The 22,187-nt window shown below is 42.7% G+C and overlaps 1 protein-coding gene and 1 long non-coding RNA gene across 2 annotated transcripts in view; one reads left to right on the top strand and one right to left on the bottom strand.

Moving 5' to 3' along the window:
• Positions 1-21,465, top strand: part of KLHL6 (kelch like family member 6) — a 49,446-nt gene extending 27,981 nt beyond the window's left edge. Inside the window, exons 3-7 of the mRNA XM_090274500.1 lie at positions 9,513-9,962; positions 13,731-13,968; positions 18,276-18,478; positions 19,686-19,899; positions 21,158-21,465. Of these exons, the coding sequence (XP_090130626.1) occupies positions 9,513-9,962; positions 13,731-13,968; positions 18,276-18,478; positions 19,686-19,899; positions 21,158-21,459 (1,407 nt within the window). The 3' untranslated portion in view covers positions 21,460-21,465. The remainder of the gene's footprint in view (positions 1-9,512; positions 9,963-13,730; positions 13,969-18,275; positions 18,479-19,685; positions 19,900-21,157) is intronic.
• LOC150020969 (uncharacterized) lies at positions 18,837-21,459 on the bottom strand. The gene is made up of 2 exons (XR_016510569.1): positions 21,137-21,459; positions 18,837-20,056 (listed from the first exon to the last, which is right to left on the bottom strand). It is a non-coding gene; the product is annotated as an uncharacterized LOC150020969 (long non-coding RNA).
• Positions 21,466-22,187: the final 722 nt, after the last annotated feature.

The raw sequence follows: 22,187 nt of genomic DNA, 5'->3' as shown, positions 1-22,187 counted from the left end.
AGTCAACATGAGAAGACAAGGAAGGATGCAGGAGGGGGAGCCTGGCCATCTGGCCTCGGTGAGAGAAGACCCATGTGGTGCCTCTATAATGCCTTCTGCAGTGGGGACATAACTTTCATTGTGTGGCAGTTTGTGGAGACTTCGGTGAAGGTCCTGGCATTGCTTGTTTTCATATTTCCTTTGCTAATGAGAAGATAAACAATGGTGAGGCCTGTATGGATGAGGTAGCCATGTGGTCAAGGCCAGCTTGATGGCATGTGTTGACTTCTTGGCTTCCTTGATACCTGGAATACAGCACATAAATATTTGTTGAATCAATGAATACAGGTGTTGCTCTTATTCATTACTAGCTGAATGTGAAGACCACATCAGAAACTAATCATGACCCTAACAAAAATGACCTAACTTCCTTTAAGAAGACACTAAGAAGCCAAATCTTGGCTTTTGGAAATGTCATGAGTTAGTAAAGGAGGAAATAGTCGGCAGGCTAATACTAATAATTGCTTCATTTTAAGTACCTACTAAGTGCCAAGCACCCAGCAAAAAGAAGGTCCCATTACTGTAAGGTATAGATGAACTTCTGTTGTTATTGACAGGAATCCTTAGGTTATATTTACTCAACATTGTACTGTACTAGCCAGTCAATTTAGGCAAGAAAATCAGCCCAGCTTTTTCTTAACCATCATCAAGATAGACTCAGTCTGTTGCCTGTCTGATGCACCCTTTCATGCACACACTCTTTGTCAACCAACGTTGTGGCTGTGTGGCTACTGTGAGTGTTAAGAAATAGGATTAGTTTCGTGAGCCCACAAAACAGCAGCAGTCACCCTTTTTAGAGCATTTGCTTTGTGACAGCTGTTTTGCCTGTACAAAGTGAGGGAAATAAGATTCAGCAATATTAAGTCAATGCTCCAGGTTTCATGGCTAGTGAGATAAGATCCTGAATCTGCTACAGCCTGTGTGTTCTCCTCTGCACAAACCATTTCTCAGAGCGAGGCCTGCAACAAGCCATGGTCTGGAAGGCAGCTGGACCTTCAGCATCTTCAGAGAGAGCTGCTCATGGAAGGTTCTGGGAACCATGGGGGCTTTGTGGGAGTGTGTCAGGAGATAAGACCAGCACAGCTATTACCCCTCATGCCCAATTTCCTCTGGGAACCTCGGACACTTGAAACCACCAGGTGTCCACACAGAGGGCCCATTGCTGTTCACAGTGTCTCTGTTAACTTTACATTTCTGTGTTTGATCTCAATGTTTGCTTCTTTTTATTTTTAGGTACAACTTACATTCAATAAAATGCAGACATCGTAAAAGTACAGCCTGATGATTTTTTACATGTGTATACAACTGTGTAACCACCACCCAATCTAGAACATTTTGGCATCCCAGATGGCTCTCTTGTGCCTTCCCTCAAGCAATATCTCCCCAAGGGAACTACTACTCTAGCATCTGTCACCATGGACTAGTTCATCCTGTTTTTGAATTTCATATTGTTCTTGAGTTCTAATTAGTATAGAACTAATTTGTAGCCAAATCTCAGACTACAAACTCAGGTATGCAAATAAAAGTGTGATTTAACCTATTATTTTTCTAACATTGAACTTAATCTTTATCCTGAGCTTCTCATTCTACCAGTGGCAGAAGTTATAGTTAACTTAATGGCATCTCACATCAGAAAACCTTAATCAATTCAGGATTTGAGCTATAGTTCCAGGGAGCATTTACATAGTGCCAGGACCTGGTAGAAAGAGGGATTTGGCCCAGGTTTACCATGGTCATTTGTATCATTGGCCCTTGCTGGAGCTTCTGTGTTCCCATCACTCTTTTTCTGGTCATTGACCCCTTCCCCACTGGCATTAATTGCAAGTCCCAAGTCCCACCTGGTTCTGGCCATCAGTCCTTGTGGGTCATTTGGCATTCTCTTTGTCCTTTTGTAAGGCTTCTTCAGGTCTGTCTATGCTCTCAGCTACTTCTGAGCCCCTCTCAGGGACACAGAAGAAGCTTCCATTTACTCTCCTACACTAATCTGGAACCAAAGGGAATCAGAAGGGCTACCATAGGCCCCCTCTGTCTAGAAACAGCACACTCAGTTTCTGTTCTGCTGCTTCTCTACAAGATTGCTGCATTTCTGATTTCATCCCAACAATAAAAATACGTATTCTTTAATCCTGAGATCCACAGCCTTCAAGGGGCTTTTAGCATTTCCCTAACTCTGGAGTTTTGGCCTGTGTTGGGAGGCAGGACATCATGTCATGGACCCTCACCTACTTCCCACTCTATTACCAGACTCTTTCTCTTCTCTCTTCCAGGTCTGGGAATTGTTATCACCTCCCATGTGGGGAAAGCTGACTCTTACGTTATCATCCATTCTTCTACTTCTACTCTTTTGGCATAAACTTGATTTCTAAACTCCTTAGGATTCTGGTTTTTGAAGCTTAAAGGGCCCTGTTATTACCACTAATTGGAAACCATTTTTATAGTACAGGTTCTGAAAGCGTATTTAGAAACCTAAAGTTGAAATTGCCTTCTATTGTCTCCCCCACTGCCCTTCCCTGGTAGGTAAGCCTGGGATGCCCCTGTTGTTGTGCGTAGGTTGTGGAATATAGGAAGTGGGATGGGGGGCTTAGTTGCAATAAAAATCCATGTTGTTACCAGATTATGACTCTTACTGCTACCCGACTACCACAAATTACTAAGTGTCCTCCATGTGCTAGTTACTTTGTGAGAAGATATTGGGGAAGGGTGTGGAGACAAAAAAATTATAAATATAGATTACATTTATATAGCAATTTATTGTATTCTTTTCCTTACATGATCCCACCTGAAGTTGACAATACTTTTATGAGTGGGGAGGCCAATAATACCCTCACAATGAGCTTGCAATCTGGGTTTATTATTGTCAAGACTTTCCAGATGAGGAAACTGTGGCTCAGGGAGTGTTCAGCTCATCTAGTGATTGATCTATCACCTGGGGCCTAAACCAAAAGCTTCTGGCTCTGGACACTGACCTCCTTCCACTGCCTGTGGAGACATCAAAAACAAGGATTCCTGATGAGCTTCCAATGCAGAGGGCAACAAGACCCTAGTGCAGAATGCAGGGTTAAGGAAAGTTCTGGCTCTGAAGGAGGTGACATTGAACTGGACTTCATAGAACAGGGAGGATTTCAGTAAGTGGCAGCTGGGCTGGGGGAAAAATGCTCCAGGCAGAGAGAAATTGTGAACAAAGACAAAGGTTCCTCACCACACTCATACATACCACACACGTACCACACACCACTCCACATCCTGAGCATCAACCATGTTCCAGATATAGTCATTCCATTTAATCTTCACAGCGGTGCCCCTCCCTGGCCTTCATGCTGTCCCTGGTTTGAGTCACGTAGCCTCAGTTGTGACCTGCCCCTTGAATCCTAGTGGGGCCCACATGATTCCTTGATTGTGCTCTGCTGGCCTGTTGGGGCCTCCACTATGTTCTCTGGAAGCTCAGGGGCTGTCTTTTCTGTTGCCTGAATCACAACCAGACTTGACACAACCTTCGGTATTGCCCCTTCTTCTCCCCTCTGATTCCACTTCTGGGCCAATTCACTTCTGTAGTTGGCTCAGTCCCCCAGCACTTGCCCCACCTTAGTGAGTGGACCATTTGCAGGTCTTAGCTTCTGCCTTTCCTGGCTACCCCATATAGCTTCCAGGAACCATCAGATCTCTCAACCAAGTCTAGATGGAAGACTGAAAGTCTTAAAGAAGCAGAGGACATCCTGGGTATGGAGGGAACACATTCTGACAGAGTTTGAGATACTCTCTGAGAGAGAGGGTGAGGCAAGGATGGAAGATTAAGTAAGAGAGGTGGTCATTTACAGTTTTTAAGTATGAAGATCCCTCTTCAACACCAATTCAGAACTGACAGGAGAAGAGCTTTACTTTTAGTATCTATGGTCTAAGAAGAAAATGGTGACAAAAAATGTACAATGAATTCAGAAACACTTTCAATTAAATTTGAATTTTATTTAAATTCAAGTTACAAACTCTTCACATACACTGATTTATTGGGGTTTAAGGGTAGGAATATCAATGTCTTGCCCTGGCCTGGTGGCTCAGTTTGTTGGAATTGTCCTGTGCACCAAAGGGTTGTGGGTTTGATTCCTGGTTGGACACATATCTAGGCTGCAGGTTTGATTCCCCAGTCAGAATATATACAGGAGGCAACCAACTGATATTTCTCACATAGATGCTTCTCTCTCTCTGTCTCTCTGTCTTTCTCTCTCTTTCTCTCTCTTTCTCTTGCTCCCTTTTTCTCTCTCTAAAATCAGTAAACATATCCTGGGGTGAGGATTTAAAAAAAAAAGAAAAAGAAAAAGAATATCAATGTTTTTATAGACCCTTTTAACCAAAATAGGACTTCACTTATTCTGGAGTGGCTCTGAAGGAACCTCTAGGGAGAAGAGGAATTCCACTGATGAACCCTGAGGACCCTCATTCTGGAGAGCATGAAGAGAAGCAGAAGAGGGGCGGTGGGGATGGCAGCAGGGGTGCAATCTCTTTGATGCAGACACTTCTCATGGGAACTGCAGCCATGTCTCAAGTGGTTTTCTTTGATTGTATTTTTAGACTCCCTGTTCAAGAGTCAGGTGCCTGACTGTGACCTTTTGCTCACATGTTCCCCAAACAGGAAGTTGGTTGGCTGGTGCCATTAGTTGTCATTGCTCAGCTTTAATAAACAAGTACCATTGGGACAGACTGAGACAGAAAGTTTACTCTAAAGTTTTAAATAATCTTGAGTATGAAGAAGCACAAAAAAATTTAAAACAAACTAATTTCTTGTCCCCTTGACTGTCCTAGTCATCAGCAGTTTTCCAGACATTGGTTGGAATCACATGACACTGTCTTACACCCCTCACATTCAAACGTGTTTATGGAGGCATATTTGGAGGTGGGGGGGACCACAGGCAAATTGGAGATCTCCACTCACCCTCATAAAAACCTCTCAGACTCTCCTGGAATTGTGTTAGCTCAACAATGCAACAGTTACAAAGGCAGTGTGATGCCCTGTGTGAAGAGTTAGCTAGCTGTGATCTCTGTATCTTCTTTAACACCTACCAGCTGTGTGATCTTGGGCAACACATTTGACTCTTTGAATTCTCTGTTCCATCTCTGTACAAATAAATGGGAACACTAATATCTATCTCATTATTACTTGTTAAAATATATTTGCTAAAAAGTAAACTTCTTCATTAAATAAAATAATGGATGAAAAAGTCTCTAGCACAGATCTTCATACATACTACATATCTGAAAAATATTTTTCTTCCTCTATCTCTCTTTCTTTTGCCAGAATTTGTGCTAGGTGCTGCTGGTAGCAAAAACACAAGTATGCCCTAGAACCTGCCCTTGAGATGCTTGACTATAGTACAGGCAGTAATGTAATTGTGTCTCCTCAAGTGGGGTGAGTTACCCAGTGGAGCACAGAGGAGGGAGGAAGTGACTCCATGTTGGGCAGTTGGAGAAATGATGAAGGAGGAGTAGCTTTTGAGAAGGAACTTCATGAATAGGTGGGATTTCTCTACTTTTCCCTCTTCCCTTTCCTTCCATTCTCCTTCTCTCTTCTTAAACAAGTATTGATCCAGAATTAAAAATGTCCAGAGGCAGGGAAGGCTTAAAGCACAGTCTGTTTAAGACTCTGGTCCTCTCTCACTGTGACTTTATCATCCAGTGGATGGATACTAGAAAGCAACTCCCAGTGTCTCTTGCAAACTCAGTTCCCAGAAAAGGGCACATGTGCAAACAAATGTTTGCATACGATGGTAGGGATCCATAGACTCTCCAGAGCCCATCCATTGGTCCTGGACTTAACAACTCTGAATGAAGAAAACAGTCCTGTGTAGATAACGTGATGGTCATGGTACTCATTTCTTCCTCCTTCTTGAGGGAAAGTTAAAAGCTCCCTCCTTTTAAGGGAGGAGCTATTCTGAATCCTTTTTTTTTTTTTTGGAGGAGCTCTGAAATCAAACATGCTGGTTGAGGAGAACAGGACTTTAGCGATTAGTCATGAGGGAGAAGCTGGTTTAGGCCAAGTGAATGGCATAGAAAGCCCCTGGCACAGGCAAGCTTAGGGATGTTTGGAAGGTGAGTAGACAGGTCTGAGTGTGGACAGGGTCCAGCACAGTGAGCCCTGGTGACAGCTTAGAGCCAGACTGTGTGTGGCTGGAGGGGTAGGAGTAGAACTGTCTTCAGTTTCAGGCAGTGGAATCCCTGACATTGTTACCTAGCCTTTATCACAGTTGTAATTTTACACCTGTGTGATTATTTGATTACTGTCTGTCTCCCCATCCGTCTGTCAGCTCCAGTGAGCACAAGCACTGCGTCTCTTTCTGCTCACTCTCTGTGCTCCCAGCACTGGCTGAGAGGCCAGCACGTAACACATGCTCAGGACACATTTGGGAAATGAACAAGTGGACAAATGATGAATGCGTGGCTATGAGAGGGGAGAGTCATGTTTGGACCAATGTTTCTAAGAAATGGGAACTTTGGTATGTACTTGATCTGATTCTCCTTCATAGTGTCCTTTTTGGCTCATCAATGGTCATTAAGTAGGGACAGGAATTGGCACCTTGTTAACCAAGCCTCCCTGCATCTGGGCAGATCCGATCTGCTGAGCTCTCCAGAGAAGTGTGCAAACAAATTATGCCTGGCATCTGCAAAGCTGCTGTCCTGCAAACACACTAATTCACTGGAGGCAGCTGGAAATCATGTAAAAACATGCATTTCTGGAATCAAGACTGTTCTAAGTTTTAGCACTACTTATTATTTATACATCTCTCAGGAAATAACTTCTTTGAATCTGTTTTTGTCATCTATAAAACAGGAATGATAATACATATCTACTTTATCATGCTGTTGTGAGGATTAAATGAGTTAGTTAATATAAAGGGGCTGCTGCATTTTAGCTTCCCTTTGTTATTTTTTTACATTTTGTTTTCTCATTGCATACTTGAAAATTGCAAGACAGTATTTATTTCATTTTTCTGATTTAGAAAGCAACTTCATACTTAGTGTAGAAAACTTGGTCTATACAGAAAAGTCTAAAGAACAAATTAATAACTTCATAAAATGGCATTTGAGATAACCACTATTAGCATTTTGATGTATTCCCCTCTAGTGTTTCCTCTGTTCATGAGAAACTTAATTTATTTTAAATAGATAATTCCTCCTCGTGACACACATTGTGAGGGGGTACAAAAAGGTGAACAGTGAAAAGTAATTCTTCCCCTTTCCCCTGAACCCAGCCACCAGGTCCCAGAGGCAATCACTGTTACCTCCCCTCTTAGGTGGCCTCCCTGAGATAGTCTACATATTTAGAAAATTGATTTGATTTTCGTATTTTCTTCTCACGCAAACACTGGTGTGGTCTACCTGCTGTTTTGCTCTGGAGGCTACCACATAAGTGAACTCCCTTTCAGCCCCCATAGATGTCTCTGCGGGCAGGACCACAAAAGGCTCTGGTTATAGGTTCTCAGGGCTCAGTGAGGCTTGGTCTCAGTTGTGTATTTTTACTCTTTGAACTGAAAATCTGTGAACAACTAAACAGGTGTTAGAATTCTCAGTCTCAACCGTTTCCACAGTTGCTCATGCGAGGAGCAGATCTGCAGATGGTTGGGGCCAGCAGACAGGGTGGTCTGGGGCAGAATTCAGGCTTTCTCCAACTTTGCATTGACCCTCAGTCAATGTTTTCTAAAGTGATAATTGGAAAATGTGGTGTGATATGGAAATATATTATTTTTCAATTGAAAATGATAAAAAAATAATCATGGATGTGTGTCCCCTAGATTGCTCTGAAGTGAAGGGCAAAGCATAAGTCAATACGGTTCACTCTAACACCAGTCCTGTGCCCACCCTACCCTTCAGGCCCCGCAACACTGACACCCCCTGGTCCTGTCACTAGAGCTGTCCTTTTGGCAGGCCTGCCTGCCTATACTCTCACCAGGCCTTAACTTCAGAACAGCCCTCTCTGCCAGGCTCCCTTTTTCCAATTTTCTGCTAATTGATCAACTCAAGAATATTGAGAACTTGATCCTATAAGGGGAGCAGTGGACAGGAGGGGAGATCGGAGTTGTTCAAACTAAGCTCCAGAGAGCAACAAATAGGAATGAATTGATGCATTTGATTAATTTTTAAAAAATCCTCACCTGAGAATATTTTTTTCATTGTTTTTAGAGAGAGAGGAAGGGAGGGAGGGAGGGAGGGAGGGAGAGAGAAAGAGACAGAGAAAGAGATTGGTATAAAAGAGAAACATTGATTGGTGGCCTTCTCATGCACTCCCTAAGAAGGAATCAAACATGCTACCTGAGTATGAGCTTTGACTGGGAATCAAAACTGCAAGCTTTCAGTTTATGGGATGATGCTCCAACCCACTGAGCCACACTGGCCAGAGCTGAACTGCTGCATTTCAGACACTTCATCTGTACAATGAATATTAAATAACATAATGAATATGACAGTGCTCTGTAAGCTATAAAATGCTATATATGCATAAGGGGCTTATAGTATGAAGATGATGATAATTAAAAAATAAGATGTGAAAGCCAATCATTTTTACAAATTAATTTTCATTGCAATAGAGATTTGGGGGTTGTTTGTTACTGCAGTATAATTAGTCCTATGGTGTCTGGTACCCAGAGAGACCAACAACTGTTCATATTATCTTTCAGTCTTTTTTCTAGGCCTATCTTCTACATATCTTTTCTTTATAAAAATAGGATCATAATGTATTAGTGATTTTGTGAAGTGCTTTTTTATTTTATCTGCAAATATTTCAGTACATATCTCTAAAAGGTAAGATTCTTCTTTAAACATAGTCATACCATTTTCACCCTTAAGGTTATAAAAATTGCTTCATATCATCAAATATTAGCCATTGCACAGATTTCTGACCTTTAAAGTTATTTTGTTTAAATTGGGGATCCACATAAGGTCCCTACTGTGCGAAAGGTTGATGTGTCTCTTAAATCTCCTTCCATCCTTAGGCTCTCCTTGCCCCCACCCCCACCCTTGTGATGTATTTGATGAAGAAACTGAACTGGTCGTTCTGTAGTTTCCCACAGTCGGAATTTTGCTGAGCTTCCCATGGTGTCATTTGACATGTTCCTCTTTCCCCTATATGTAGTTTTACATGGATTTTCATCTGTGCTGGAGGTCAGCACCCCAACCCCCATGTTGTTCGGGGGACAGCTATACTTCCTGTAGTTGTTGATTAAATCTAGAGGCTTGATCAGATTCCATGAACAGATTTTTAAATTTAAAACATTATAAAAATTGTCTGTGCCATTTAATATTCTTCTACAATCTGTTTTCTCAATGATTATAGAGCTGTCAAAAATACGAATGCATTTTCATGTATTGAGCTATTCTTATTGTTGGTTAGTTAGGTTGTTTTTAATTTTTCACTACCACACATTCACTGGTAAACATCTTTGTGGACTAATCATTTTCTGGTCTTATTTGCTGCCCTTCTATTCTCTTAGTTCCTGCGGATGGTGGATGCCTGCGCCAGCTTCCTCACAGAAGCCTTGAACCCAGAAAACTGTGTTGGAATATTGAGGCTGGCAGACACGCACTCCTTGGACAGTCTAAAGAAGCAGGTTCAGAGTTACATCATCCAAAACTTTGTGCAGATTCTGAACGCCGAGGAGTTCCTTGAACTTCCCGTGGACACTCTGTACCACATCTTGAAGAGTGATGACCTTTATGTGACTGAGGAGTCTCAGGTGTTTGAGACCGTGATGAGCTGGGTCCGGCACAAACAGTCGGAACGGCTCTGCTTGCTCCCCTACATCCTGGAGAACGTGCGCTTGCCACTTCTGGACCCGTGGTACTTCGTGGAGACAGTGGAAGCAGATCCTCTCATCAGGCAGTGCCCGGAGGTCTTCCCGCTGCTCCAGGAAGCCAGGATGTACCACCTTTCTGGCAATGAGGTGAGAAGAGAGGTTCTACAGATAATCAGCAAAGTAGTTAGTGGGCCTCACAGACATAGGAGAGGCTGGCTGGCAATTCCCCAGGGCATGAGAAGATGCTACACTGTTCTTAGTTTGAGTCAGGCAGTTCCAGGAGCCCTGGATTTCTGATCCGTAAAATGCAAATGATAATGCATCACGGATAGCTACTGAGAGGATTAGGTGAGATACAGAAGTCAGCCAGCATCATGCCTGGCACATCCCTCCTCTTCTCAGTTGTGTAAGGGCAGGGGGTTGGTGCGAGTGATGCACCCATGGGCAACGTGTGCCCTGTGCAGTCGCCTTCCACGGGTGTTGCTTTCCTCTTGCTCACCCTGGGCAACCTGATGTTCCCTTAGTTCAGACCCTCATTATTTCCTTCCTGAATTTCTGAAAATTCCTCAAAACTCATCTTCCTGCCCCGAGATTGTCCTCTCTCCAGTTCATTCACCAGTTGGATGATCTAAAACTCAAGCCTAATCATTTCTCTCTTCCCTGGTTCCCCACCACTTTTAGATGGAGCCCCCACTTCCTGCCCTCATTCCAAGAGCCTGGCCTTGCTACTTCCCCTCCTGCATGTTTCTCTCAGTGCCACCACCAACCCCCGTCTTATACTACAGTCCAAACGCACTGCTTGGAATTCCCCAGGTGGACCTGCTTTTTCAGCCTTCAGGCTAATGCAGGTGCTGTTCAGATGCCTTTTTCCTCTTCTTCATCTAGTTAACTTCTGCCCATGCTTCAAAACTCAGTTCAAGAATCATCTTCTCCAGAGGCCTCTCTCATTCTCCATAGCACCTGGTGCATTGCTGTGTTATAACATCGACTGCTACACGTTAACCATTGAAATCCTCATCTGTAAACGGCTCTAGGCTGGGAGCTTGTTACAGTAGAAACTATGTTGTATTGGAATTTTCATCTCCAGACCTTAGGAGATTCTCTGGTATATAATAAGTGATTGATAAATGTTTGTTGGATAAATAAATGGGGATCAGGATGGTGAATACACATATCATTTGAATCTACCTGGTTCTCTTTAACAATTGAAGAAATATTTTATTCACTACTGTATAAAGACAAACTAGGCCTAGTAGAGGAATAAAATAATCAGGAAGTAATGATATAAGGACCCTTAAGTTTATACACATAAAAGCTATACATATATACTACTTACAATAGTTCTGGGATTAGCTACCAAGCCTTTTTAATTAGGCCATTGGTAGATATCTTAGCCAAAAGTGGCTTAGGAATGATCTGTCTGAAGCCCCTTGGGAGCCCTGTCCTTTCCCTGTGTGTCTTTTTTACTCCTGTGTTGTCCTCAGACTCACTGTCACTCATTTACTCTGCAAATATATCCTTACATGTATGGTAGAACTTACCAGCGATGCTGTTAGAACCAGAGTTGTTTTTGTTTTGTTTTGTTTTTTTTTGCTGCATATGTGAGGTTCTTAACTGAAAATTATATTCCTTTAATAGATATAGGGCTATTCAGGTCATCTGTTTCTTCTAGAATGAGCTTTAGTAGTTTGTTATTTCATTTCTTCTGCTTTTTGGGGTTTATTTTTCTCTTCTTTTTTTTAGTTCCTTAAGGTCGAAGTAGAAGTCATTGATTTGAGACCCTTCCCCCCTAATATTGTTATTAGTGCTATAAATTTTCCCTAAGTACTACTTTAACAGCATCTAATATATTTTAATATGCTATGCTTTCATTTTTCACAAATAAATCCTGAACAGTAGCTATATGCCAGATATGGCACCAGGCACTACAAAACAGTCTCTGCCTTGCTAAACATAGAACTGGATACTAAGCAAATGAAGGGTGATGAGTAGAGACTGAGAGAGTCCAGGCCAAGTCCAGGCCATATCTCAAGCAGAGTATGTGGGCTGCTGGCAGGTAGCTCAGCACGGGAATCAAAACCCTCATACACTTGAAGACAGGTGTCAATTTCTGCAACTATTTTCAGTTGAACATTTAAAGTTCAGAGTGTTGATTAACTCTACTCTATTTTTTGTTTTTGCTTCCCATTTCTTAAGTCTCTGAAATGCAGGTAGTGAAGGCATTCCTCCAATATAAAATGTCTCTGTTATATCTTCTGCAAAATTCTGCTATAAGATATCTGCTCTGCCTTTTGTATTTGCAATGGAGTGGAAAGTGAGGGGTGGGATTATAAACTTTGGGTTTAGAAAGAAGGAGAATTCTGACATCTGGAAAAGTCTCCAGTGGCAGGAACCTGGCCATGCAGTCAGGAGGATCTTGGCTTTCATCTTGACTGCACACTTTACCTACAATGTGACCTTGGGCTGCTTTGCTGCCCCAAAGCTCACTCCTGACCTGTAACATGAAGATAATATCATAATACCTACCAATTGCTAGAACTGTTTTGAGACTTAAATAAAATAATAATGAGATGTGCTTAGCACAGTGTCTGACACATGGTAAATAGCCCACAAATGAAGATTATTCTTATTCTCACTCAGTTCCTTTATGGTGCTGTCTCCTACAATCAAGCATTTTCTTGGTCTCAGGCTAACATCTCTCTTTTTCACTGTGTCCTAGGTTTTTGTTGCCTTATTGCCCCAAATCCTGTTCAAGGCACTTTCTCATTCCCATTTTGCAGTCTGGGTAATTGAACCAACCCACCACTGTGATCCTGGCTTGAGGTCTCATTTCCAGTTGATTTCGTGAAACTCCGTGTCTGCTCACTGCTTGACTGTCCTGGGTTTATTCCTGATGCAGTAGTGTCAGCATGGAGGCTACTCACGGCACTCACTTAACCTTTCTTTCCCAAACTTTAACTCTTTTTGTCTTGTCATGATTTCTCCTTCTTAACCTTGTCTCTTCTCTCAGTTCCTGAAGGCGATGAAAGTGGGACATTTTAGGACCCTAAAAGCAAATGTCAATCTACATTTAATTTAGGAATAGTATCTGGTACATTCATTGGGAGAGGTCTTTGGGGGCAGAGAAAGTTGCTCTTTTGCTTCATTTCCTCCTAAATTTCCAGGGACCATCTTGATCTATACCAAGACCTGATGGCCTAGGAATGATTACAGTGATTGTGTTGCTTCTCCACAAGGCCATAGGTGGTAGAACCGGGACCAAACTCTGGTGTATTTGACTCCATACCTCTACTCTTCAGCTGGGTTCACATATCCGTGGTGTGGATCTTTGCTTGTTCAAGGCTCTGAAGGATCATATGCTTGATGTTGAGACCCCGAACCTACCTGGCCATACCGGCTCCCTTTTGTTTTCTTCTCCTAAGTCACTGGATGCTCAACTGTGCCCATTGTCAGGACCTCTCTTCCAGAAGTCTGGTAGTGAGCAAAGTCTGGGGTAGCATCAAGATATTGAAACAAGGTGGGGAGTGGAAGGAAGCCAGAAATGAAATTCCAGGATTTAAGGCTTCATCCAGGCAGGAAGGGAGAAGAAAGAAGTACATTTGATGGTAAACAGACCCGGATTTCTTAGAAGGGCAGCAAAAGCAACAACAGATAACCTTTATAAAGTACCTATCATATGCCAGGCTCTGGGCCAAACACACTATATATGTGATCGCATCTAATCCTCAGAACAAACCTGTGAGGTAGTTACCACTAAAACCTTTAACATGCGGATGATGAAACTGAGGCTCAAGGCGGTGGTCACCTGGTCCTGCAATGGCAGAGCTGGGAACTGGGCCCTGCTCTGCTGACTCCATAGCCTGAGCTCTGAGCGGCCTTGTCATCCTGCTTTCCTGTATCCCCTTGGGTTTCCAGATCATTTCGGAGCGCACCAAGCCCAGGATGCATGAGTTCCAGTCTGAGGTGTTCATGATCATTGGTGGCTGCACGAAGGATGAGCGGTTTGTGGCGGAGGTAACCTGCCTGGACCCCCTGAGGCGCAGCCGCCTGGAGGTGGCCAAGCTCCCGATGACGGAGCAAGAGCTGGAGAGTGAGAATAAGAAGTGGGTGGAGTTTGCATGTGTGACTTTAAAAAATGAGGTCTACATCTCAGGTAAGTGGGAGCCACGTGATGCCAGAGCAAGCCCCCCAGTGGCACTAGGTATTTTCCTGAGCCAGTGCAGGCAGCCATCCTAGAAGGATTACTGTAAATGGCAATGATGTAGCTTGGACTGGGTCAGGCTTTGCAAAGTGGGAGCTTAGGCAGTCTTATCTCAGAAATCACATTTTTTACTTAATGGACACTAATCTGTGAACAGCATTGTATCAGGATCTGGGGCTGTAGTAGGCAGAGAGGCCCAGTCCTGCCTGGAAGAGGAACAAGGAAAGTGGTACCAGAATTTTCTCGCTGTCTGCTATAGGCAGCGTACACGAAGCTCGGCACTGGGAATACAGTAATGAATAAAAATGTCTCCTGCTCTTCTCCCAAACCTGGCCCCTTGAGTTTATTAGGTCATACTTTTAGATTCTTCAGTAGCACCCAGTACCTTTTCATTTTTACTTCTATAATTAACTATTTCGATTAATTATTTACAATTACTTTATGCCTGTCAACCATTAGTCTTTAAATTCTATGGCAGTCAACACTATTCCTGGCACCTAGCACTGTGTCTGGCCACCAGAGTAATTGCTCAATAAAGATTTATTAAATGACATATATATATATATATATATATATTTACCATCTTTACAGCATAGTAGATGAATTTACAATTCGGTAGCATTTAACCATTTATCTTTCACATCAGCTCTATAAGGCAGATGATTTAAATCTTCAGGTTACAAATAGAGAAAACTAAGGCTCAGAAAGTTTATGAAATATACCTTAGGCCACACACTGGGAAACACCAGGCAGGATTCCAGCCAGGTTCTTTGAGCTCCATGCTCTCCCCAAGACATCAAAAGCCACCCAGCCCTTCTTGGGGCACCAAGGGAGGAGGGAAGTATTCCTTCCCTTCTCTAGCTGGTGTTTTCTAATCTGCACTTATTTTGGGAAAAGCTACTTCCCAGAGCTGGCTTCCTCCAAAATCAAGAGCAGATCAGTTCTTCTTTGAATATATTAATATCATAGATTATGTTATAGCTTTCTGTTATCTTGTGGAAATATGTTTTAATTGTTGGAGAAGATTCAAGTAATAGAGAGTATAAAGTAAAATATGGCAGTTTCTCTGTGTCATTACAATCCTATATTTTTAATTAAAAAGTTTTATATTGTCTTAGAATAAGTAATGCCAGTTTCTGTAGCAAACCGTAAATCTGAGAAAATTATCATAACACTGTGCAGGGGCTGCTCCCTCAGTCATTCAGGGACCTATCCTCCTTCCATTTTGTGATGCTGCTGTTTTCTATACATGGTCTTCATTTTGAGAAGAGAGAGAAAATGAATGAGTTGAGAAGGCACACCTGCTCGTAACAGCCTTAGCCTGGATGTGAAGCATCACTTCTACTCACAGCCTATCAGCAAGAACGAGCCACATGCCTTCCCTGCACCCCTCCACCCCCTGCAGGTGGGCTGGGAAATATAGTTTAACCTTGTGCCCAGGAGGAAAGGACAGGATTGGTAATCAGTCAGTCTTTGCCACATCCACTGCATGTTATTCTGCAACTTGTTCTTCCTCTTTCTTAAATTTTTTGTCTTTAAAAAAATAAAAAATACAAGCAATATATAAAAGCATGCTTGTTATACACAATTAAATAAATAGAAACTTGTACTTCAAGTCATAATACATTTTCCACTTCATTGCATGTTGGTGTAATGGATCTATCATATGCATTCGGTGATAGAATACATGTAAAGCACAGCACAGTTCCAAGCATGTGGTGAGAGCTTAATAGTGTTTGCCATCTTTAGTGTTATTGTCCTTATCATTACTCTTTTTACCAGCTGCAGGGAAGTCTATTGGATAAACGAACCATCATTTTCTTTCAGCTTTTATTTTCCTACTAAAACAAATTCTGTAGTAGGCATTCTTACACACATGTTTATGAACTTGTGCTGCTGTTGGGAGAGATTCCTGGAAGTGGTTGTAAGATGTGTGAATTTAGAATTCTTGTAGGTATCACTAAATTGTCTTCCAGAAAGTTTGCACCAATTTACAGTTCGACCAACGACGAATAACAGTGGCCATTTTCCACCTCCTTCCTAACATTTTTCATTATTTTTATTATCAGTCAATTACATTTTTAATAATTTAGAATGCTTAAATTTACACTTTGGATCATGAATGAGGTCAAACATATTTTCATATATTTATTAGCTAACTGCATTTATTTTAAAATTTATCTGTTCACACTCTTTGTTTTTCTATTGGCTGTTTGTCTTTTTATTAAGTTTTTGGAGTTCTTATCATATGCCTTTTGCTATTTGTATTGCAAATACTTTCTCCCAGACTGTGGTTGTCTTTTGATTTTTATTTTATATAGTAACTTTCTTATATGACTCTGGGTTTCAAATCTTGCTCAGAAAGCCCCTTCCCACCCCAAGATCATTAACATCTTTTCCTATATATTCTTTAGTTACTTTTATAGCATTTACACTTGAGGTTTGTTTTAAGGGTAATGTGAAATAGGGGTCTATTTTATTGTTTTCCTAAATAAATAGCCAAATGTTCTAATACCATTTATTTAATCATCTCTATATATTTTTAGTATGCTTCTGTGCTCTTTGTTTTTTTATTAATTGGTTTTTGTAGCCTGATGCAGCACCACACTGTTTTTATTATAGCTTTGTAGTATATTTTGATATTTGCTAGGGAAAGCCCCTTTCTTCATTCGTCTTTTTTCAAAAGTTTCTTAGAAATTTTTCCAAATTTACTCTTCCAAATGACATTTAGAATGATCTTTTCACGTTCCCTGAAAAGAGTCTGGGGAAGGTTGACATCTTTGCAATAACCCATCTTCTTACCCATGCACACGATATGCCTGCATAGTTCATCAGGTCTTCTTTTATGTTCTGAAGTAAGATTTGTAGTTTTTTTCCTTTTAATATAACTTGCATACATTTCTTTGGAAGTTTATATAGTTATTTAATAATTTTTGACACTACCTAAATGGGACCAATATCACAATGTTTTACATAAACAGAGACCTCTAAAAGGCACACGACCCAAAGAAAAAACTATTAAACTAAATGAGCAAAAAATTCACAGAAGAGGAAAAAGCTCAGTCTCCCTAATAACAAGGGAAAACAAAACTGTGACATTATTTTTCTCCATCAGGCTATAAAACAACAACAAAAAATCCTCCCAAACAATCCAAAAATCCCTTCTCGCACCCACTGTGGATGGGGTGTGGGGAAGGTCAGCCAGGGCAGCTTTAGAGGGCTCTTTGTCTGTACTTATCAAAATTCATGATATGTACACCCTTGACTTAGGAAACCCACTTCTGGGCTTCATCTTAGAGACACACTTACCCGTGACTTGGACTATCACCAGTGTTACTCATTGCCACACTAGAGCACCAGTGCACATTAATAAGTCTGAAAAGTACATCTTTTTCTTTAAGTGGTTGACACTCTGTGCTGATGAGGAAATGGAAACACAAAACCATTAAAATATTTCATTAAAGTCACCAAAAAAGACAGTTCTTTGTTTTGTTCTCTCTTCCTAACTGAATTATATATTTTCTGTTTCTTAAGAGAGTTGTCTTGAAAAAATTATTTACTAGCTCACTCTCACATTTTCTATTGTGAGCACCTCATTTTTTTAAATAATAAAAATTGTTTATAAATAGGACAACCCCCACTTATTTTCTATATAGCTATAAACCAAGAGAATCTTTAAAGATTTTTTGGTTTTCATTTTAAAAAAAGGAATAAGCAAAGCAAACACAGGACTTAAGCTGCCTTTTAATTTGCCTGCTGTTCAAGGAAGGCCCTACTATCCCACCTGCAACAGTCCAACCTTATCTGTCCTACCTGACACCCTGCCTCTTAGCTGCACAAACATGGAGGCCAGGCTCCCGCTGATGCCCGCCTTCACAGGAGGATGTGGCCCCACCTCCCTGAAGCCCACCAATTCCCTGAACTCTCATGACACAGAGGTGACACATGACACAGTCTGGAGAATTATTCGCCTCCAACCTTACACTGTCTCTCGTCCCCTGTGTTGGCTCTGTCTTCCAAACAGACCACATGGACCTTCAGGATTTCTTTTATCTCTTAGGGAAATTGGCTTGGGGATTTAGCATTTATGGACCTGTGGGAAATTATAGGAAAAGCTGTATTTTTAAAATTGTTTTTCTGTTACAGTTGTCCCATTCCCCCCGCCTTTGATTATGTATTTATTTATTTTTTATTGTTTTTCTTGAAGCTGTATTTCTGACACACCTGGTGGTTTCTTAAATATTCTGCATCTCTTCTAGGTGGCAAAGAAACACAGCACGATGTTTGGAAGTATAATTCTTCGATCAACAAATGGATTCAAATTGAGTATTTGAACATAGGCCGCTGGAGGCATAAGATGGTGGTGCTGGGTGGCAAGGTGTATGTGATCGGAGGTTTCGATGGCTTGCAGAGGATCAACAATGTGGAGACCTACGACCCCTTCCACAACTGCTGGTCCGAGGTATAGGAGATTATTTCCATGGGTAACTCTGCTAGTATTATTACTTCAAAGCTTAAAAAAAGGGTAAATGTCAATGTAGGTATATGGCTTTCTGATCACTCGGCTCCCACTGAGAACATTTTTGGTGACTCTGAGCTTCCCTCATCATGGGAGCCATTGCTGATCAGGTCACAGATATGGTACCCTTCTGGCTGCTGGCCAGAAACCCAGATGTGGAGGGGAGGCTTGGTCCTAACCTGGGTGCATGTCTTGGCCCATAGTCTCTGTGTCCTCAGATGCCATCTGCCCTTGTCTTTTCCATACAGGACTCACAGGGATCCCTTTAATACACTGTTTCTTGAATGCAGAGTCATTTGGCTTAGAAGTCAGCCCTTGTTTATTTGCTTATTAAAGAGTAATCATTTACAGAGCTCCGTGCAAGAGTTTAACAATGCAAACTCATGTATATATCACACTCAGGGAAAGGTAAGGCATTGCTTTCAATGAGCATGGAAATGGGTAAGCTCTGGAGACCTGCTGTACAACACTTTGCCTACAGATAACAATACTGTATTGTACAATGAAAAATTGTTAAAAGGGTAGGCTTCATGTTAAGTGTTCTTACCACAATAATTATTTTTAAAAAGGTAAAGTGATCTTACTTCTTGGTATTTCCAGATTGCTCTGATTTGTGTATTTTCTTTCTTCTTCTCAGCTCATGTGTCATAACATGTTCCACTTTGGAAAGTAGCCATTGTAGGATGGTCATGGCAGGCACAGCAAAGATAGCCAGGGCCTCATGGCATCCAGTCAAGACCTATCAACTTGAAAAGTGCCAAATGGGGATCCCTTAACGTTTATGGGGAGGGGGGTGTACCTAAGATCTTCTCAGTTTGACAAGTCCCATTACTTGGCAGTTGTGTGTTGCTCCATGACCACACAAAGAGGGTTATGTCAATTGGCAAGAAGTTCTTGGAGGTGTCCTTTAGTGCCCTGGGAGAAACAGGCTGGAAACATCCAATACCTGCCCGCAGTCTGGAGGGAGGGTGGGAGACGTGTGCTTTGATCTTCTCTGTGTGTCAAGGGGAGTCAGGCTACAGGCCTCGTGACTTCAGGCAAAGGATGTCCAGGCTTGTGTCCCCTGGCTCCTGGCCTGTGTCCTGTGAGCCACTGCAGCAATCTGGGCAACGTGACTGACAGCTTCTCCTGGGGCCCTGTTTCTCTGCAGGCTGCACCCCTCCTTGTTCATGTCAGTTCCTTCGCAGCGACCAGCCATAAGAAAAAGCTCTATGTGATTGGGGGAGGGCCCAATGGGAAACTGGCCACGGACAAGACTCAGTGTTATGACCCTTCAACCAATAAGTGGAGTTTAAAGTCATCCATGCCAGTGGAAGCTAAATGCATCAATGCAGTGAGTTTCCGGGACCGCATCTATGTTGTTGGTAAGTGACCAAATGGCTTCATATTTATCCAAGGTCTCCCACCCATGCAGCCATGCAGGTAGATCAGACAAAGCCATCTTGAAAACTTACAAATTCCTGGTTGAAAAGCAAGCAAAGGCAGGGAAGGTCCAGGCTTTGGTGCGATTTCCTTTGCAGTCTAGGAGGCAGAAAACAGCATGCATTTAGGAGACATACAAAACAGATCATCCTGGGGCCCAGGGGAGGCACTAGAAGTTGCTGCAGGAATATGTACAGACCTTGAAATGTGCACAGTATGATGAGTGCCCCCCAAATAGTAGTTATCATTATTTCTTATTTTGTGTTCATGGGAATTTTACTCTCTTTACTTGCTTTGGGGGCTCTGAAAAGTTGCAATTTGCCAGAAGCAAAGCCTGGCCAGCCAGACCATAGTTGGCATGTAATTGTTAAGGGTGATGGATCTTAATCCTGACTACTAATCAGAATCACCTTGGGAGCTTATTACAAAAGTATGGGTAGCTGGGTCTCACTCCAGATGAGTGAAATTAGAACGGGAAAGAGGATGTTGGCCAACAGTGCAAGTGTTTTTAGTGTACAGATGACTTTAATGTGAAGCAAGGATTGAGAACTACTGATAAAGGAGTTGCCAAAAATAAATAACTTTAGCAAATAAAAGCTGATCAGAAAAATAAAATATGATAACAGATTAAGAAAGAAAACAAAACCCTCTCTCTCTTGCTTCAGGTTTCATGTGTGTTTATTGTCAGGCTCAGGACTCTGCTTAAAGGTGTAATCTCCAGGCGAGTCCCACGTCATGCTCAGTTTTAAAGAGGGGCTACCGCCTCTGTTTACTGCCACGTATTGGTGGCTTCTATGTACCAGGCCTTCTGCCAGTTACTTCATGCTCATAGTCCTTCTGACGTCTTATAATGACGTGCTCATGGTTGCAGATCAAAAAGTGGCAGAGCTGGCATTACGAGCAGAGTCTACCTGATGCACTCGGTGGTTTCTTCCAGGGAGCAGTCTTGGGGTGCGTTTGGCAGCCAGGTGAAGCCACCCTTGGAACCTGATTGGCACCTGGCTGCAGAATTTAAAGGACATGTGAAATACCTCCAGCACGTCCTGCCCCCAGTGATCCACTCTGGGTTTTTAGAGAGTCATGTCTACTTTCTCTTGGCAAGATAGTAGATTTGACCTAGTTAGAAGCAGGGGTTTAGTGGTTAAAGGAGAAGAAAAACAAAAATGGCGAGATTCCCACCGTGCTTCCCTTCGTCTCCAGGTGGGGCCATGAGAGCGCTGTACGCCTACAGCCCCCTGGAGGACGGCTGGTGCTTGGTGACCCAGCTCAGCCACGAGAGGGCCAGCTGCGGCATCGCGCCCTGCAACAACCGGCTATACATCACGGGAGGGCGGGATGAGAAGAACGAGGTCATCGCCACGGTGCTGTGCTGGGACCCGGAGGCGCAGAAACTGACGGAGGAGTGCGTCCTGCCCCGAGGGGTGTCGCACCACGGCAGCGTCACCATCAGGAAGTCGTACACCCACATCCGACGGATCGTGCCGGGAGCAGTGTCGGTCTGACTGCGGGAGCAGTGTCGGTCTGACTGCGGGAGCAGGGCGGCGCGGCCGGGAGACCTGCAGCGCCCCTCACCCATGTCCCGCCCACTTCAGACAGGAGGCGGGGCTTGGGCTTTAGGCCAAACAGCGGGGAATCCCTTTAGCTCCCCGTGGGGGGCTTCTTGGAAATCACAGCTTTGGGACACTTGAGAGCAGCCAGGAATGTTTGCGCGACCTACCTCAAGAGAGAAGAAGAGTAATATTTAACATTCAGGACACACCTGCCCCACGCCAAGGTCTGTGCTGGTTAGTTTTGTGTATCAAACTTAACCATCCTAATGACCTGGTGGCTGGTTGTTGTCACTCCTGTCTGACAAGGGAGGAAACCAAGTTTCAGAAAGGCTAAATAATTTGCCTCAGGTCAGTCAGATTGCAAGTAGCAAAGCCAGGAGTCCAAACCCAGGTCTTTCAATTTCCAAGCCAGTGCCCTTTCTGTCATACTGTCTCTCAGAGCACAAGACAAAAAACCAAACCCCCCACCCCCCAAAATAATACTGGCTTGTTTGCTTGTTCTGACAAGTTTGCTCTTTAAAGGATCACTAAGCAAGGCAGGAAAATAAAGGTGTTTCCCTCTCTCTCTTTGCCACCCCCCCCCCTTTATATTTAAACCTTCTGGAATCCTTGGTGTGGGAGCCTTGGGTTCCTTGTGGAGACTGTCTCATAGGTTGTTTCATCTGACAGGTCTGGGGAAA

The sequence above is a fragment of the Furipterus horrens genome, unplaced genomic scaffold (genome assembly GCF_987537825.1).
Source record: "Furipterus horrens unplaced genomic scaffold, mFurHor1.1.pri manual_scaffold_1, whole genome shotgun sequence".
Classification (NCBI taxonomy): domain Eukaryota; kingdom Metazoa; phylum Chordata; class Mammalia; order Chiroptera; family Furipteridae; genus Furipterus; species Furipterus horrens.
This window is presented reverse-complemented; position numbering and strand designations above follow the sequence as displayed.